The sequence below is a fragment of the Mesocricetus auratus genome, unplaced genomic scaffold (genome assembly GCF_017639785.1).
Source record: "Mesocricetus auratus isolate SY011 unplaced genomic scaffold, BCM_Maur_2.0 Super-Scaffold_100028, whole genome shotgun sequence".
In the NCBI taxonomy this organism is placed as follows: domain Eukaryota; kingdom Metazoa; phylum Chordata; class Mammalia; order Rodentia; family Cricetidae; genus Mesocricetus; species Mesocricetus auratus.
Genome location: NW_024429209.1, coordinates 23,958,146 through 23,978,579, shown reverse-complemented (window position 1 = coordinate 23,978,579; position 20,434 = coordinate 23,958,146). Strand labels below are relative to the sequence as shown.

The 20,434-nt window shown below is 51.4% G+C and overlaps 1 protein-coding gene across 1 annotated transcript in view; it reads right to left on the bottom strand.

Moving 5' to 3' along the window:
* The window catches only part of Ntsr1 (neurotensin receptor 1), a 41,652-nt gene that overhangs the window by 3,278 nt on the left and 17,940 nt on the right, over nt 1-20,434 (bottom strand). Inside the window, exons 2-3 of the mRNA XM_005074521.4 lie at nt 2,530-2,743; nt 160-250 (exon numbers count right to left, since the gene is read on the bottom strand). Coding sequence (XP_005074578.1) covers nt 160-250; nt 2,530-2,743 — 305 coding nt within the window. The remainder of the gene's footprint in view (nt 1-159; nt 251-2,529; nt 2,744-20,434) is intronic.

Genomic DNA, 20,434 nt, shown 5'->3' with positions numbered 1-20,434 from the left:
ATGACCTTGAAGATCTGCCACCTGCTCTGACCTCTGGGTTACAGCCATCCTCCCTGGGGCGACAGGCTCCTAGAAGCTCCACGTCATTCCAGACCAGCTTGTGGGTTGTGGGGTTCATGGCAGTTCTGCCCCCGTTTGCTATATAGTCCAAGTACTCACGTCGTCCACTGCTCATCCGAGATATAGCAAAACATGAGTCGTCGTACGTGGTAAGGCAGCCAGCAGACCACAAAGGCGATGACAACAGCCCCTGCCAGACAGAGCCATTTGTTTGAGAAACATGGAGAGAGCCACAAGAGACAAAGATGCATCCTGTGGTCATGGACCTCTTCCTCCCTCCCTCCCTCCCTCCCTCCCTCCCTCCCTCCCTCCCTCCCTCCCTCTTCCTCTCTCCCTCTCTCTCTCTCCTCTCTCTCTCCCTCTCTCCCTCTCTCCCTCTCCCTCTCTCTCTCTCTCTCCCTCCCTCCCTCCCTCTCCCTCCCTCCCCCTCTCTCTCCTCTCTCTCCCTCTCTCCCTCTCTCTCTCTCTCTGCCTCTCTCTCTCCCTCTCTCTCTCTCTCTCTCCCTCTCTCTCTCTCCCTCTCTTTCCCTATCTCTCTCCTTCTCTCTGCCTCTCTCTCTCCCTCTCTCTCCCTCTCTCCCTCTCTCTCTCTCCCTCTCTCTCTCCCTCTCCCTCTCTTTCCCTCTCTCTCTCCTTCTCTCTGCCTCTCTCTCTCCCTCTCTCTCTCTCCCTCTCTCTCCTTCTCTCTCTCTCTCTCTCTCTCTCCATTTCTTCCTTTTTGGCAGTAAAAAGCACCTGGCACAGCAGCGTGTTTCTGTAACCTAGTACTAGGAGACTGCAGACCGATGCAGAGAGAAGTGTGGATACCTAGAGTTCACGGGCAAGCTAGCACGGCTGAATCAGTGAGTTCCAGGTTTGGTGGGAGGCACCATCTCAAAAGAGAAGGCAGAGAGCAAAAGAGGAAGGCACCCGCTGTCAACCCCTGGCTTCCACACACGTGTGTACACACACGCAAACACACGAAGCAGATACACACAAAGCAACCAAACAGACGCAAGAATGTTAAATGTTGCAGCCACTGGTTTTAAGCAACAATTCTTAAAGATAAAAAAATAAGAGCAACAATTACACATGACCCAGTACCCCCATATCTGGGGAATGGACTTGAAAGAATTGAAAGAAATACTTGCACCCCATATTCGCAGTCACAGAAATGGAAGAGACCTGGGAGCCAGTGGACAGACAGGTGGAGCTGCTGCCACGCTGGTCTGTGGTCCTGTGGTCCACGCACTCAACAGGAATGTGTGCTCCTGAACCGTGAAGTGAGCACCGTACGATGGAATAGTATTCGGCACTAGATAGACCTTTGTGGCAGTTGACGGGTGCCCTGGCCCAGATGCGTCCTGGTGGGCAGCACTGACCACTGACATCCCTCATCCCCAGACACAGCTCTGCTAGAGGCCTTGGATGCTCCTCTCGACCATCAGCCTCAGGCTCCTCCTTGGAAGCAGGACATGGCCTCACTCACTCTTCCAGCTACCCTGAGAGACATTAGGTTAGTGCAGACACGAGGTGCTTGCTCTGAGATCTATCCCTGGGAGGAGGTGTTTGAGAATGCTGTCTTTGGGTAGAGGCGAGGGCATCTGTGAAGAATGCCACCTAGACCCACACAGAGCGGGTGCCAGCCACTCTGGGCTCTGAGGTGCTGGCCTGGGGGACTCCTTGCTGCCATGTGCACCTGGAGCTGCTGGGAAGCAAGCCTGAAGGGGGCAGGACCAGGAAGGAGCCACAGCCATAGCAAAGATGCAAGACACAGGTCTGGAGGATAAAAGGACTTTTGTCCTGAGTCTCTCCCATCCACCACACCGGATGACTGTTTCCTGAGGTTGTATCAGCTGCAGGACTCAGGCCTACCCCCTCTGCCCAGCATCATTGCGAGTGCTGTCTGACCACCCGGCGTTTGCTTGGGATATCTTTTGCCTCCAACTCTGTTACCAGGACCTTCTAGTCCTGAATAGTTATATGTTGCCCGCATGGAGGTCCCCAGCTGCCCGGTCTGGTCATGTGACTTCACTTGTGCATGTGCCTGGGGTTATCTGCATACTTGAAAGAGACTTGATTCCCCGCAAGGGGGCTGGAGCAATACTTCACCTTCAGTGGTGGCACCCAGCGTCTGGTTGGTGAGTGAAGGTATGAGGGAGTGAAGAGAGCAGAGGGCTGCGGCTGGGCTTGGGCCCACATTCTATCCCACATTCATTCTATGCCACATTGTATCCCACGTTCTACCCCCCCCCCCGTTCTATCCCACATTCTATCCCCCGTTCTATCCCACATTCTATCCCATGTTCTAACCCCCGTTCTATCTCACGTTCTATCCCCCGTTCTATCCCATGTTCTATTCCACATTCTATCCCACATTTGTTCTAGTCCACATTCATTCTATCCCCCGTTCTATCCTACACCTTTCTACTTGGTTCTGGGTTGGGCCCCCACAGCTCTGTCTACTCCCCAGGGTCTGAGGTTACATACGTAAGACGAGGACTCCGTGGCGCAGGGCCTGCACGCGACCGGGTTCGATGGACATGTTGAATGTGCTGTGCTGTGAGCTGTTCTGGGTGCCCACAGTGCACACCCCGCCTTGCTCGTTGGCCTGGCGCACCATGACTGTCAGTTTGTTGGCGATCACAGTGTTTAGGATGGAGATGACCAGCATGGGGAACACAAAGGACATGAAGGTGTTAACCTGCAGAGAGCAAGAGGAAGCCGTTTATCCACCAGACCTGGGGACTATCATGCCAGTGTACTCGGAGCTGGGGTTGGGAGGTACTTCACAACTTAGGAAGGCCATGCCCACCTAGCCCGTCCACCAGACCAGTCAGTCCGTCCCCTGGACCTCCTCCTCACGCTCAGCTCCCACTCTAACGGGCTTGGAAGTGATCAGCATCTGCTCCCGGGACTGGGTAAAACCCAAGGTGATCTGACAAGGGTCCAGGCTCTGAGTCCCGGGTCTGGAGATAGCATGGTCTGTTCAGTGAGGCTGAGCCCTTGGCTCTCACTCTGCAGGCAAACCGTTAACACTGATGCCTCCATAGTCTTTCCCACCCACATGGTGCCTCTCGGACGTCTGGAAAACTGTAGCCCTACTAATCCATCCAGGCCTTCTACATCTGGGGAAACCAAATCTCTGAGGTTCTTGTGACTTGGAGTCAGTAACTCGGAAGAGGCTGGTCATGGATTTGTTTCTTTCTTGGGTCCTGTGTGCCCTCCCAAGCTGTATCCCCTCTGACCTTGAGAACAGAGGGTCTGTTCCATGCTCCCCACCCCCAGGGTCAGGAGCCAGAGCTGCTCCTGCCATGTGCTTTTTGCTCAGTCCATTGGAGGCCCAGGGAGGGCAGCAAGACATTCTCGGCTGGCTCTGGGTCCAGCTGTGCCCCATCCCAGAAGACACACTGACTCAATTCTTGGTGAGTCATGGTGGAATTAAACACGCCGAATGTATCCAACACAGATTTAAAATGTCAAAACATTCGAAATACCACACCTCGCTGAACACAGGCAGCAGACAGCTACTTCGGGGACTGTCCCGAGCCAAAGCAGAGTAGCAAGACAGGCATTGGCTCTAGGCCTTCACTGGCCTACAGGTTCCTAACCCTAAGGTTCCCAGACTGAGCTCTTTTCTGATCCTCACCAGGTGTGGCCCAGACTCCCAGCTTGTCTGCTTCCAACTTGCATGGGCATCCCAGTCTTGCCCACACAGGATAGCCTTGAGGGTCACTTATGGCTTCTGCCAGCTGGAGGGTCATGCTGAGCTCACAGAAGAATGTCTCAGTACCATCCCACCTAGCTGGAAGCACCCACAGCATCTTCCAGTGTGCCCATCCAAAACAGCCTGGGTGGGTGTTCTGGAGAACATGCCAGGGGCTGACCCAATAGGACCCTGATCTGTGACTCTGAGCAGTAGGAAGGGACACAGCCAATAGCAGGAAAGCAGGAGAGGGCGGGGCCTCTAGTAATCTGCTGTGGGAAGAGTTGTCTCATCTCAGCTGAAATGAGTAAAGGCTGGGGAGAGGCCAGCCTCAGTGTTGCTGGTCTTAGGGAGGCACAGCACATGCCATACAGTGTCTCTGTTGTCCCCTCTGTCTCTGCCTCCCCATCTGTGTGTCTGTGTCTCCTGGTATTTCTTTGTTTTTCTTCTCCTGTGTTAGACATATGTACCAACTCCCATGGGTGCCCTCCCTAGTGTCCTAAGGCCAGCTAGGTGCTGGGCCACCCTCCACCACCACCTTTGTGGTTAGGACAGCCATGACCAGATCCTGGGAATAAAGCTGGGTGGGGACCCTGGACAGTAGACACAAAGGGCGTGTTGGCCTCTGGTGTCCTTTGCCTTCTATTCCACCCTGGCTGTCACTCTCCCCTCAGCTCGGATTGGAAATGCTTGGGCATGAGGAAGGAGCTCCAGAAAGTGGCAGAAAACAGGAGAGTAAGGGGCTTGAGGCTGGAGGTGTAGACTTGAACCTCAAAACAGATAGGAATCCTGTGTCCTTGGACAGTTTGACCTAAAACAGGTCCCACTCTGATTCTGTGTTATCCAGAGACTGATATGCATCATTGGGGGCCTTCAGTAGTGCCCAGGATTACCATCAGGGTGGGCAAAAGAAGCAGGCTGAGGTTTCTTGTCAGGAAGTTGGGATGATTCTTTATGAGGGATAGGGGTAGCCTATCTACGGCCCTCCCTAAATCTACATTTTCATGGAGAAGGAGGGAGGCAGAATAAAGGACAGAGTAGAGAAGAAACTATGGCCAGGGATGGTGAGTCCAAGCTTGTGCACAGGTACACAGGTGGTGTGTGAGTGTGTGTGTGTGTGTGTGTGATATAGTCTGTCTGTCAACAGATGAGATTTCAAGCAGATGGTAGTATGTACCCCTGACTCAAGCCATCAAGAGGTGGACTTGGCCCCCATCCCTGAGCTGGATCTCTCATCCTCATCTGAATTCCCCTCTGAAGAGCAATTCTGAGCCTCCCAACCCCCCTAGTTAAGCCCACTGTGTTTTGATAAAAAGTGGAACTCATTCACTCCAGCAAGCAGCCCACATGGATGGGAAGGAGGCAAAGGGGCTGCAAAATCCAAGAGTTTCAAAAGACGGAAGGGTAAGGTATGAGAAGTTTCCTGTTTAGTCCTTCCCTGTGTGGTGACCTTCAGGACAAGCCTAGGCTAGCTTGGCAGAAGGCTGTCTCCTCTGTAAGACTGGCTGAGCCCCAGCCAGGACAGGTTCAGCAATGGTCTAGCCTGGGGCAGACTGCAGATAGAAGACAGTCTTCGAAGGCCAGCACTAGCAGGTTCCTCACAATTCCTGGCCTCCCTTCTCCACCTCTGCTGAGACCAGGGATTGCAGCACAATGGATACCAGAAAGACTTGATATCAAGGCTGTCAGTGCAGCCTCGTTTGAAACAACAAAACCAGAATGACTCGAATGCCTGCCACCGAGGCAACTGGCCAGTCCCCATGCATCTGCTCCTTGGGGGGCACTGGTTGACACCAGGTGCCCCAAGATAACAGTTTATGGAGAAAGTGTATAAGAAAGCAAAGGAAAAAAAAAGAAAGCAAAGGAAAACGTGGTGGCTTCCTGTGTTCCCCTAAGGCACAGCTCGGCACTGCAGAAAACCTGACCAACCTGTATGGGGACCTCAGTACAAGCTTTAGGTGCCCTTTCTGAGTTGGAGCTGAAATACCTCGCTCATCATACAAACTGGATGTGCCTAGTGCCCTACATCAGATGCCCTGGTGTGAACAAGAGCCCCCATGTCACCCCAAAGCCATCACTTATTCCCAGATCTGGGAAATAATAGGGACAAAAGAAGCCTGTATCTAGTGGGTCTATTCTCGTTTCACAGGTGGGCAGCTGGGGCCTGGAAAACAGGGGGGGGGAGTCTCTTAAAGTGACACAGCCCAGGAATGAGAGTGACTCCACAGCATTTGTTCTCAGGGTAGGACTGTGGAAGAGGACAGAGAAACCATTGTCTAGGAGCCCCTAAGGATGCCTGGTTCTAGTTAAGTGGCTAACAGGGAGGAGGAGAGATCTTAAGGTATAAGGACATTTCTGGAGCAGTCCCTTCTAGAACGTCACAGAGAGTGACAGGCCCAGGATGCTACGCTGTCTCAGTCTCCACCTGAATCCCTGTTATGCTTGTCGGTGTCTGGGAGTGGTGGTTTCGACCCAGGCGAGCTCCAAGTGTACCAGGACTGGAAACTGAAGCTCCAGGACTTGCAGCTCAGAAGGGAGACAAAGAGGCAGACGGGACCCCAGCCAGATGAAAATGAGTGTGCTTGATCACATCCCTCCAGTTTCCAGGTGATACCTCTTTGGGCGGCCACCAGATTGGGGAGTAGTCAGCACAAAGACTGGGAGTCCTTGGGAACTTCTTCGAAAGCTTCTGCCCACTTCCTTGCTTTGCCCCACCCCACTATTGGGGCCCTTGTTCTTTTCTGGTCTGGACTTACTGAAAGAGGCTGGACCTCAGACAGAGTCCCATTGGGAGGTTTGGGAGGTTTGTAGTTCTTAAGTCCTAGATGGGATGTCAGGACCACGGACAGCACCCCACCTATGCGAAGAGTGCTTCTGGTCCACATGGCTTGCGCGCAGGACCCCGGTACCCTTCTGCTCCCAGCAGACCGGCACGCGCCACCCTCCCACCGCTCTGCGTACTGGCCACCTCCGGTGTGAGCGGCAGACTCTTCCGTCCTGCTGTCCAGAGGAGCAGAGGCTGCTGCCTGGTTGTGGACCCGGCAACAGAAAACCCGAGTTTCCACATCCTGTCAGTGCCCCGGGCTGTGCGACAGGCCTGGCACCAGTTTGGTTGTCAGAAGACCACAAACTCAGCCCAGAGGCCTCGATTGGATTAGCAAAATGACCTTCTCAACAGCTCTGCCCTTGTCCACCTGTGCCAGACCTCAAGTGTCTGGGAAGGGCTTACTACAGCAGGCTGGGCGCAGAGCAGCCTGCGTCCAGAACCCTCAGCACAACTGGCGGCAGCATGGGGCTTGCTTCCTTGGTGGAGGACAGAAACAGGTGGCAAGTTGCTTCAATGTTTCTAGCCCCTCTCAAGACTGCCCCCCCCCCCCAGCCATCTGTATAGGGAAGTTAAGTCTTCAGTGCAGGGAGGACTGACAAATATCTGACACGCCTTCAAATATCTGTCAGCCAAAAAGCCCATTAGAATGTTCAAATCTGTGGGAGTTCTGCTGAGCAGCAGCAAGTGACTTCGAGATCCCTCCCTAGCAAGTTCAGGGGCAGCACAGTTCAGAGTAGGTGGACTGGGCACTGCCGGGCCCACACCCCTCCTCTTTACCCAACACAGTGGAGCAGGAAAGGGCTCTAGCCTGCGCATAAGGCTCTCTTTATACCTGCAGCCAGGAAAGCAGTGTGGCTGAACTGAGCCCATGGCTCTGTCCATGCCAGCCAGGACAGCAGCATTTCCTCTCACGGGCAACTGTTTCCATTTGCTAAGATGCATATGCTGTGTCCCTGATTAAAAAAAAAAAAAAACAAGCCAATTCAACCAGCTTTGCTGATACGCCTTTTGTTTGCATTTTCCTAAGACGCAGGGTGCTAATTTGACACTGAAGGATTAAACATCGGGCCAAGAGCTCAACGCAGTGCACTTAGAGCCCTTAACAAAGGTTGAGCCATCCAAGAAAGTTCTCTGTTCCATGCCAGGAGAGCCTGGGACTCCTGGACGTTAGCTTCGTAATTTCGGTGATCATGCAAAGCCCTCAGCTGGGCTTGGGAGGGAGGCTTTGCAAGGTTGGTACAAGACTGGCTGCTGGGGTTCAGTGGGTGTGAGGAAGACGCACAATGCATCTCAGGGTGTGCATTTAGTGTGAGGCATCCAGGACGCAGCCCCCTGCCCATCCCTGTGGACTGGCTGCCACGCCACCCCATTCTCATTGCAGCTGAATCTCCAGCCCCGCAATTTTCTGTGTGCTTTTCCTTGCCATGTAATTGTGCGGGTAGTGCAGCAAATATCCTGCCTGCTCCTCCCAGTTTCTAATTACCACCTATTGCCAAAGCTGGCCACCACACTTCCCCGTGGACATCTGGCTCTTCGACATCAGCGCCTCAATGGGATTAGTGCTCTGTCCCTGCTCGATAAATCTGATTATAGCAATAGAAGGCAGTGTCCCCACCCACCCACAGGAAGAGGATTTAGAGGTGGCCATGCCAGGGAAGAGGGTGGTGGAGAGAGGCCTTTCATTCCCCCACACAGAGCCTCAGGCATGTCGGAGGACTCACCCATAACTTGTACAAAACTAGGCTTCTGGCCTTTTATTATTGGCTGACCAGGCTGTGGGTCTCACCTCTGGCAAGGGGACACTTTGCCTCAAGCCAGCTTCCTGCTGGGCAGGACGGTGGGGCATCTGAGGGCAGACAGAAGTAAATGCTCCTTAGAAATGGCAGCAGATGGCTCGAGAGACAGCTAGTTAGCAAAGTGTTGCTTTTTTCTTCTTCTTCTCTCATACATTCCAACCCCACTCTTCCCAACCCCCCCACCTCTCCTCTTCCCTAGATGCATTTCCCTTCAGACGTATGCCTGTCATCCTAACACTGGGGGTATGGTGACTGGAAAGGTAGGGACTTGCTGGTCAGCCGTCTGACCAATTGTTAAACTTTAGGTTCAGCGAGAGGCTATCTCAAAAAATAATGTGGACAGTGATAGAGGAAGATACCTGACATCAACCATTAGCTTCCACACCCTTGTGCGCATGTACACACACACACACACACACACACAGTCTCACATACATACCCCCACATTCCCTCACATATACACTCACACATACTCTCTTTCACACAGACACAGACACAGACAGACACAGACACAGACACACAGACAGACACAGACACACAGACACAGACACACAGACAGACACAGACACACAGACACAGACACAGATACACAGACACAGACACACATACACAGACACACAGACACAGACACAGACAGACACAGACACACAGACAGACACAGACACAGACACACAGACACAGACACAGACACACAGACACACAGACATAGACACACAGACACACAGACACAGACACACAGACACACAGACATAGACACACAGACACAGACACACAAACACAGACACAGGCACACAGACACACAGACACACAGACACACAGACTCACAGACATAGACACACAGACACAGACACAGACACACAGACACAGACACACAGACACAGACACACAGACACAGACACACAGACACAGACATACAGACATAGACACACAGACATATACACACAGACACACAGACACAGACACACAGACACACAGACACAGGCACACAGACACACTCACCCCCCCCCACATACCTGAGGTGGGAAGGCTGGTAGATGAGGCTATTGAACAGTAAACAGAGGGGCTGGGGAGAAGAGAGCTTCTCTGTTATAGACTGCCCTTCCCTCCCTGTCTACAAGCCCTCATGGCATCCCATTACCTCATTAGGTTTTCCATGCTTTGCCTTTACAGCCACATGGGACGTTTCTTTTCTTATGAATGCCACAGCCTGCAAATCCTCACTCTCCATAGTGCCTGTGAATGAGAGAGCTGTAGGTATAAATTCTTTCTCTCTAGGTAAGGGGAGAAGGCAGGAAGAGGAAGGCCAGAGTTGATCTTATCAAGTGACCCTGAACTCCTTCCTGCCTCACTGCGGGCCTGCCATCCCCCCCCCCCCCATGCAGGAGAGAATGGGCCAGATCACCTTACGCAGCCTGGTCCTGATCATTCCCCTCATGATCCCCACTGAACTCTGAAGTCACAGACAACCCAAAGGCTGAACTACCCTCTGAGGACAGGATGAATCTCTGGCATGCTGCTAGCCACAGCTTCTCCTGCCCTGTCTGTGTCTAGGGCAGGAGGGAGACTGGTCCAGGGCTTACCCACCCATTGCCAGGCTGTGAGTCAGCCTTCTGATTATTGAGAGTCAGGGACTTGAGGAGCCTTCCCTCAGACTCACAGCTCTCTCACAGTCTCAGATTAGCCAGCCTTGATGTCCCTCCACAAAGAGTGCAGAGGGGGCCTTGGTCATTTTACCATCTGTTGCTATGCTGCACAGACAGACCCCAGCAGTCAGACGGTTGCTGATTATTGTTCTGAGTTGGAAGTGGGTTGTATTGCAGGCTGTAGACCAGAGGGGGTGCAACCTGGCTCTTACTGGAAATTCCAGAACTTTATGGCTGTGCCTGCCCATCTCTCCTATGGGGCTGCTTATATACCCCTTCATTCTACACCCTCTGGCACTGTCTAAGATGTTGGACGTCCCAAGCTCACTCTATCTAAGGCTCAAAGTCACATACCAAAAGCCTGACGTCTGCAAGATGCCCTACTTGCAGAAGTTGGAGGTGGAGGCCTCAGCAGGAGGCAGAGGTGAGCTCAAGGTAGTGTGAAGTTGGCTTGTTTTCAGAGAGCTTTATGCTTGTTTGTGAGCTGGGATCCTATGGGCCTGGAAAGGTTGACAGGGTCAGGAGCCCTTGGTGGAGAAACAGGGAATTGACATAACTGTGTACATAATTTTGGGGTGCTCTGCCCTCAGGGGAGGCAGAACCTGGGCAGCAGTCAAGGATGGCAGCCTACACTAGATACAGGTAGAGAGGGGCCAGGGCTGTGGCTGGTCCTGGTGATGGGGTAAGTGGTGGTGACACCTGAAAAGGCTTCTTAACATTGAATCTCAGCAAGGACCCTGTGCTGGACAGAGCACAGGAGCATTGCTGAGTGTTTGCAGGGCCAGGACTCTACAACCCAAGCTCTCGGGCAGGGTGGCATCACGCTGACTTTTCACCATTTCTGCCATGGCTTGAGTCCTTGCTGAGGGTGAGAGTAAGAAGCCCTGCCATTAGGCCCACAAAGCAAAGAAGCCTGACCGAGTTAAGGTGAGATGGGTCATCAGTGCCCCTAACCTGACAGTGGGAACCTCTTGAACCCTGACCTCGGGTCCTCCCTCCCCATCCTCCTATGTCCCGGAGCAGGAGTCCACAGATACCTTCTGTGAAGGGCCAGAGGGAGTGAGTTTGCTGTGTGGGCCAGAGGATCTCTGTCCCAACTGCTCAGCTTGGCCACCACAGCCCAAACTGGCCACAAAACGTGTGAATGACCAGTGGGGCTGCGGGCCAATAAAATGTCACTTTCAGGGCCTCAGCTTGCAGGCTCCTGCCTGAAAGGTCGTGCTTATGGTCATGGAATACATACCGAGTGGCAGTCATGTCACAGTCCGTTTTGAGAAGAATGGGCACCACCATAGTCATTGGGGCTGGCTGTATTCCCACACCAGTGCCCAGTGTATAGAAGGAGCATGAAGGATCAAGAAGAGGAGCCAAAACACGTGTTTGAGTGTGAGCAGCCAGATGCCACCTAGAGGCCGCAGAACACCATCTGCCACCGTCAGAGCTCTGGTCCTCCCCGCCTTAAGCCTTTGGCCACGGTTTTCAGTTCTAGGATGGCCAATAGGCCTAGACTAGTGTCGTGCATGACTGAGGACCTGTCTTATTCCTAGGGACTCTGAGGAATAGGACCATCTCCTAGGCTCTTTTACTTCACATCCAACGTGGTTTAAAATAACCCTAAGAATGGGCTGTACTTGGTGGAGGCAAGAACTCTTTTGTGGCTTATTCCAGCCTTTTGCTGCCAAGCAGGGCGTTGCCCTCCTGCTCCACAGCCTCTGAAGGTAGCACCCCTACGCTTGTGCTCACGGCATGATGAAAGGTGAGTTCACCCCAGTTACACGAATCTCCCCAAATGTGCCTCCAACGAAACCCACGACCCTGGCCAGTGGCTCCTCTAGATGCCTTCCATCCGCAACTGGGACTTCGTCCCCTCGGAAATATCCATGTAGAACCTGTTCCTGTACAAGTCACTGAACAAATCCATCTTTCTGCAGGCACTTGGCATCCTAATTCGCATTCTGCTGGATGTCGCGGGCTGTCAGTCAGCCTCACTAGGGTGCCTCGTCAGGCACGTCCAAGGTGTATGCGGAATGAGATTTGTTTCATTCCAGGAGCATTCAGAGTAAGCATTTGCACTAGGGCCTTCTCCCAGAAGTCCTCCCCGCCTGTCTCAGACAAACACAATCTTCCGGGGGCATATAAGAGAAGGAGGAGGAGAGGCAGAGAAGGGGGAAGGAAGGAGGAGGAGGAGAAAAAGGAGGAGAAGGGGAGAGGGAGGAGGGGAAGGAAGAGGGGCAGCAGGACTGGGGGAGAGCAGGAAGGGGTGGCTACTTGTCTTTATTTGGTTGGAAGGTGCATGCTGCACCCGCCGGACAGGCAGAGTCAAAGGTCTGCTTTTTATGCTGCGGCTGCTGCCGGGCTCTGCCATTGACCTGGATGCTAATTGCAGCAGCAGGAAGCCTTGTTCCAGGCATTGGGATGCATGGGCTGCATCCAGCCATCCAGCCAGGCTCCTTGTGGGGCTGCAGTCTCTGCCCTGCTAATCTTGTTCCTGCCGGCTAGATGAGCTTCCTTTGATGGCTTTGAAATGGCCACTTCAAGGCACTCAGGCGTTGGTCTGTAAATTCTCCCAGACCATAGCGGCTACAGGAGAAAATCCACAGCAAGGCTGGGCTGAGTGTTGAAGGCAAATTACCATGATTGAAATGGAGTCAAGGCCAGTGGTTAGTAAGAGGGAGAGGACCCATGTGGCCGTTTCTCTGAGACTCTAGCAAGTCAGGTCCTTTATGTGGCTTTGTCCCCAGCTGGTGCTATGCGCACTGCTGGCATCTCACTTGCTCGGTCATGCCGGCACAGTGGCTCTGTGCTCTGGAAGCTGCACATGTACACAGGCTCTCAAGCACACGTGGGGAGTCTATGGATAGAGACGAAGATGCACATGGACACACATGCACAGACAGCACCGTAAATACCATGACCTCCTTCCAGGGTCCCGAGGGTCTCAGTCACCAAGGAGATGACTGAACAGTGATCTTGGAGGAGGCCAGCGTGGGCCACACCACCAGGATCTCAAGCATGGGAGGAAACAGTCCTGGCTTCCCTTACATGCTTGTCTCTTCCAGTTTCTCAGTTCAAAAACAAACAAACAAACAAAAACAAAATTAAACCCTAACTGTAAGGGTTGAAAGGAGCATTACAGTAGTGTTGAAGGCTCATTAAGGGAAAGCTGTTGCCTCCTAGACAAAAGGATGAATCTTCCTCTGGGTGGAGACATACCATTGTCTCTTCTCCTAATAGTTATTCCAATTGGGCAGGTCGACGGTCTGGCTAAGGAACACCCCTCTGAGAGGCAGATTCGCCCGAGGCTTCGCTAAAGAGATGGGAGGAATATTTACCCCTTTAATGAAATGATGCACTTTTCCTTTCCAGAATTCCCTCCCACCAGCTGTGCGATGGCCCCAGAGCCATCATCAGGACCTATTAAGTATTTCAGCCCTCTGAGTCCAGAATCAGATGGGTGTAACTTTCCCCTTCTGCCTCTTTCTTTTGAATGCTGCTAAGAGCCTAAGAATGCCATCTTAGGTACTTTGGGCTTATTCATTCTTTCTCTAAAACCATCCATCCTTTTTGCCATTCAGTTGCCTGTTGGCCACACGGCTGCCTGCTTTGCCAAACCTCCATGCTTAAGTTTTTAAAAAATAGGCACGGTGTTTTCTCTCTTCTCCCTCCTTTGCCAAGATTTACACCTTTCCTGCCCTTGATTTTTCCTTCAGATGGTTAACATCATCCTCAAGCATTTCGTCCGTCTTAAATTCTTTTATTGTTGACACTAGTAACCCCGAGATGAAAAGCCCTCTCCCCCACTTCCCCAGTAACATGCGGCAACTCCAGAAAGACTTCCTGAAACTCCCAGAAATAAGAAGGGAAGAGGGAACAGAAGGGGAGGGCGGAGTCCTTCTCACGAGCCTGAGGACTGGAACTGGGTTTAGACAAGTCCGCACTGTGTGGCCAATACCAGGGCTTCTGCAGAGCTCAGAGAGCAGAGCTCACATTTGTTTCTTGCGGAGAGGGCAGTTATCACTGGACCCGGCCCTCAGGTCTCCACTGGAGACCTGGCAGCTGCTCCTTAACCCTTGGTAGAATAGAACTAGCCTCCTGCTGCTGTTCATAGTTGGGTGGAACCAGGCAGTGTGATCTTGGGGGTACTGGGCCAAGGTAAGACAGCGTTCCCCGCTGCCTGGGGGGGTCTAAGAGCTGGCTGTGTCCACACTGCTTTCCCACAGGCACCAGCACTCAGCAAGCGCTGGCTCAGCTGCGTTGGCACGAGCATGTATCCATGTGTACATCTGTGTGTGTGCGCGTGTGTCTTTGTGTGCAAATGTGCACAGGTCTGAGTTTCAGTTGTGCCTGTGTGTATCATGCCTGCTTACACACGTGTGTCTCTGTACACTGTGACTGATGGTTTCTGCCTTTGCTCCTATTTATCTTGTTGGCCCATCCAGATCTCTGAAAGCGCTGAAGATGCAAAGGGGGCTGCCAGGTGCTGTAAGGTCCTGGGGCCTGGAGCCCCCACCATGACCCTGGGGAAGATGTGTGATCAGTGCCTAATCTAGTGTGGTTCTGGGTCCATGACCCTCAAGATGCATGCCAGGGCCCTACAACCAGATGCAGGGATGCTCAGGGTGAGACTGAGTCTCTGGGGACTGGGCCTCCTGTCTTTTCTACTGTTCTCCCAACTCTCAGCCTTTATTGCCCATTAGAAGACTCAGTGTCTACGCTGGTTCCCTGTTGATGCAGGAGATGTGGCATGGCTTGCATCTCTCCATGTGTTCAAGAATGAAGGGGGAGCTGCCTCCCTGCTCTCAAGGCTTTCCCTAATGCCAAGTACAGTCATCCAGACCTGGGGCCAGGAACAAGCCTGACTGCCCCACCTGCCTGGCTCCACTTGGGCTGAGCACCTTAGAGCAGTCCATAGCTTCCACAGTTCTTAGCATCTATCCCCCGCCCATTCCTGCAGATGAGCTAGATACGAAGTAAACTTTCCACGCAGCCAGCAGCAGCCTCCAGTCACCACCCAGCGGTTCCCACTGAAGGCTACCAATCAGCAGATTGAGTTGGGAAGCACCTGCCTGTAAACAGGGCTGTGGTAAGGGGGTGGATGGATGGATACAGATTCCAGACCAAACCCCTTGGGAGAAAACCTCAGCTAATAATGACGATCTTACATCCTTCACTGCTGGGTATTGGGTGAGGGTGTGAGGGTTGCTCTCCAGCCCTGAGTCAAACATCCTTTTTGGTGGTGTAGCCTGGTACCTCTTTTACTGTCTATGGCAGTACCATAACCCTACACTATCTACCTGTAGCAGGGTAACGACAGGGTAGGGGGCTCTACCCTGTTGCCCCTTGGGATGGGCGCAGGAGAGGGACCCCAAGAGGAAGGACTTAAGGAAAGTGTATTGTTCCCTGGGCTGAGATCACTTTACTCTGGATCCCTCACCCCACTTCAAAAGAAACCTCATCTTCCTTCTAATAATGACTTTGTCACAAAGACATAATTTGTTCGTTTGTTAGACTGAGTGCTTCCAGGCTGAACACTGAGAATTTATTTGTTTTGTTTTTGTACAGAAGCAGTCTCACTCAAATGCCACGGGGCTTTGAGGCAAATAAGGCATTCATCATCCCCTCCTGGGGGTTCCATCCTGGTTCCTACCTCCTCTGCAAGTCACTGAGTGTGGGGGTTTGTGTAGCTGTGAATGGGGCTGCCCAGGGTGCCATGCGGGTCAGTACAGGCTGACCTTCCAGAAGTAGAGCCTCCTCTAAGCATCTGATGCTGCTGGGTTCTCAGGACCCACGGGAATAGAGCACCTGGTAACCCCCTCAGGATCTGGCATTGCTCAGCAAGAAGGATTGGAGCTGGTCATAGTCTTCTGTCTTTTGTCTACAGTGTTCCTGACAGCTGGTTTGTGCCAAGTTACTGCCTGCCCTCCCCTAGGACTGACTGAGGACACTGGGTTCTCCAGGGCTGGTAAGGAATCCTCAGAAGGGGACATCCATCCCTGAATGGGTGCAGCAGGCTCTGAGCCTCCCAGGTATGCAGGAGAGTCTACAGAGTGCCCCTGTCCTGGGGTAGGGAGAAGCAGGAAGCAGGTTATGTAAGGAAGAGCAGCCACACTTCAAAGGTGGTTCTACCCTGGGGAGAAGGCTCAGCTGGTGAAACGCTTCCCTTGCCAGCAGGAGGATATGAGTTTAAGGCTGAGGATCCTGTTTGAACACAAAATTCTGGTGTGGTGAAGCATGCTATCAATCCCAGCCTGGAGAGGCAGAGGCAGGAAGATCCCTGAGGCCAATCACCTTGCCAACAGGTGATTTTTAGACCAACAAGAGATCATGTATCAAAACAATGGGGATGACACTTGAGGAACAACACCAGAGGTTTCACATACACACACACACACACACACACACACACACACACACACACACACACACACCATGTTGTAGTTTCACACACACACACATGTTGTGGAATATTTCTTTATACTGTGTGAAGATGTGTCACTGTGATTGGTTTAATAAAAAGCTAAATGGCCAATAGCTAAGCAGAAGGTATAGGTGGGACTTCTGGACAGAGAGAGCTCTGGGAAGAAGAAAGGATAAGTCGTCAGCCAGGTGTGGAGGAAGCATGATGGGCAGTATAGAGTAAAGTTAACCAAGCCACTTAAAAGAACATAGATTAAAATATATGGGCTAATTTAAGTTATAAGAACTAGTTAGGAACAAGCTTAAGCTTTTTATAGTTAATAATGAGTCCCTTTTTTTTGTGAGCTGGTGGCCCAAAGGAAAGCCCAACTACACACACATACACCTCCACACACACTCACACACACATCCACACACTCACACATCCACATACACACTCACACACATCCACACACTCACACATTCACACACACACACACACACACACACTAATTTGTTTTGTTGAGATAGGTTTTTTCTTTGCAGCCCAGGATGACCTTAACTATTGATCTTCCTGCCTCTTTTGAGTGTTGGGATTATAGACATGTGCCACCAAATCTTCTGGGAAGACTTGAAGGGAAATCTTAAGGTGTTCACCCTACAGGCCCACTTCCTGACATTCCTGTGGAGTATCCTTGACCCACTTCTGGTCACGTGATATCCTAGCCTCATAGGTCATTCCTATCATAACACATGACTCTGAACCAGGCCAAGGATGGGGTGATGGGGAAGTCCTGTGTATATGTCAATAAAGCACTGTTGGCCAATAGGGAAGCAAGATAGGTGGGACTAGGAGTTGAGGAGGATTCTGGGAAAGAGAGACACAGGCAGACATCATGTAGCCGCCATAGAAGTAACAGGTTCGGACCCTTTCTCCGGTAAGAGAAATACTTAGATTAACGATTATGGGGTACATACTTAAGTCAGAGATAGCCAGTAAGAAACAAGCAAATGGCCAACAGCTTCATAATTAATACAGCCTCCTGTGTGTTCATTTGGGACTGATGCGGCTCTGGAACCAGGCTGGTGGGAAGACTTCACTCAACAATGGGACATTCATCTTAAACTGCTTATAAAACACATGTACTAGGTAAGGAGTGGGGTTGCTACACCTTCCAGAAGTGAGCTCTACCTCCCTTTCTCCTCCTGCAAGGACACACCAGCAGAGCTTGTGCAAACCTAGCCAGCTGCACCAGGATTTCATTGGGTGGGAACAGGGCTCACACCCCAGAAAGGCACTACAAGGTCTTACTGGAGATTCTCTCTCTACCTTTTGAGTTCTTCCTGACCAAACCTCAAAAGTGGCATTCGGTAAAGCTAAGCCAAGCCCCAGGGCTGGATGGGAGACGAGCCTGGAGACAGGCCCGTCAGAGAGCAGGTCTCACCGTTGTGTTCCTCTTCTTCCTCAACTGAAAAATGCAGTCATACACAATCACACCTGCTGGTGAAAAGAGAGAACTACCCTGTCTTATATCTCTGTCCCCCTTCTTTGGTCTCCCACTGAAGCTCACCCTTGCATTCAGCGCCAAATAAACACACAGAGACTTATCATAACTATAAACTGTTTGGCTGATGGCTCAGGCTTCTTACTGTCTAGCTCTCTCTTAATTATTAACCTATTCCTATTAAACTGTGTATCTCCATGTGGTTTTGGCTTAGGGAGAATGTTCCAGATGTTACTCTTTCATAGGCTACACGGAGTTTCTCTCACAGCCTCTCTCTGTGTCCTCTCCCCAGAATTCTCCTCGTCTCATAGCCCTGCCTATAATTTCTGCCTGGCTACTGGGCAATCAGTGCTTTACTCATCAGCCAATAAGAGAAACACTTATACAGAAGGACATCTCCCATCACACCCTGAGCTGCAGGTGAGTCACAGTGGAAAACTTTCTAGACTGTGTTTTTGAACCAGGAGTGGGAAGGCTGGGCTAGGATCCACCTGGGGGAGTCACCTGGCCAGGTAAACACAGCTGTCCCCAAGATGCCTATGGCCTCAGCCAGCTGCTTTGGAGAGAATCACAGTGTCACAACTCCAGTCTCACTAGGTTAGCACTAATTCTCACCCTCCTGGGGCTGTGAATGGTAGGGGCAGCCTGGAAGCTGCACAGAGGACTGGAGGTCCCTCCTCCTTCTGCCTTGGTTGTGATCACGATGCATTTTCCCTGACAGATCTTCTCCAAAAGACAGCCACAGGTGCTCATGACATTTAAATTGCTTCGATTTGCAAGTCCAATGTTTACATGAATATTCACACACTCTCTCACACACACACACACACACACACACACACACACACACACACACGGTCTTTTTGTGGCATTCAGACCACAGCCTGCTTGGGGTGCTTTGTCATGGTGTGCAGTGAAGTGACAAGACTTATTGATTCCCATGGTGGTTTCTCATCAAAGAGCATTCCAAAGCCTGAAACCTGCCAACCTACCAGACATTCAGGACTCGGCTATCCTGAATTACAGGTGGCCTGCAGTCCTCAGATTGAAGATGCCTGACTTGGATGAAATGGGCAAACGCAGGATTCACCAAAATTCCCAAAGAAGAAACAGGCAATTGGAATACTTTTTGGGGGGGGTTATTTCAAGACAGGGTTTCTCCATGTAGCCTTGGCTGTCCTGGCACTCTCTCTGTAGATCAGGCTGGCCTCAAACTCACAGAGATCCCCTGCCTCTGCCTCCCAACTGCTGGTATTAAAGGCGTGTGCCAGCACCACCTGGCTCAATTGGAGCAGTCTTTATCAAAGAAATCTAATAGCTTTTCAATAATCTTCTAAAACAGGAAGTATTGGGCCCAGATGGCCCACTGGTGAGTCCTGCCAAACACTCACATGAGAGGGACATAACTCCCACTAGTCTCTCTGAGAAGACAAAAGGGAGACCTTAAACTCACTCAGTGAGGCCAGCATTACCCCAGAACCAGAACCAGCCACAACAAATGACAAATGTAGACCATCATCCCTTAGGAACACAAATGCAAACTCCTTGGGAAAGCACTAATTGATTAAACACAGCAACACATATGTGATGGTTTGAATATGCTCCCCCCCCCCCAGTCCGTGTGTTAGAAACTTAGGGCTTCTATTGCCATGACCACAGCAACTCTCATAAGGAAGACATTTCACTGAGGTGGCAGCTTACAGTTTCAGAGGTTCGGTCCATTATCGTCGTGGCGGGGAGCAGTGGTGTAGCTGAGAGTGCTACATCTTTCCGGCAACAGGAAGTGGTCTGAGACACTGGGCTGTATCTTGAGCACATATGAGACCTCAATGCCCACCTCCACAGTGACACACTTCCTCCAACAAGACCACACCTCCCAATGGTGCCACTCTCTTTGGGGGCCATTTTCTTCCAAACCACCGCAGAAACTTAATCTTCGATACAACAGGGTTGAGAGGTGAGACAGTATGTGAGGCCACTGACAGTGGGTCCAAGACCTAACTCTAATGCACAGACTGACTTAGTGGAGCCCATTCTATATGGAGAGATAGCTTGTTCAGCCTAGACACAGGGGTGTGGGGAGTGGAGAGCTGCCTTGGTCCTGCCTCAACTAGATGATGGGACAGACTTAGTAGACTTCCTAAGGGGAGGCCTTACCCTCTCCATGGAGCAGATGGGAGGAGAGGAGGGAGGGGGAACTGGGATTGGAATGTAAATAATAAATTAATTAAAAAAAGAATGTGAAATAAGATTGTTTCTAACCTAAATAAAAAAAAATTTTAAAAAATGAAAAAAAAACCCTCTCTAGAAACACCCTCACAGACATTCCCACAGATGTATCTCTCCAGTGATTCAAACCCAGCGAAGCTGAGCTGATGAAGCTCAGTCCTGTAAGGTATAATACATAGCATAACCTCACCTGCTAATTTGTCTGTGTGGGCTCTTCTTACATGAGGTTCCTGATTAGACTTTTGCCCATTTCTGTTTGCTTTCTTATTTATTTTCAAGAGTCTTGTATATTT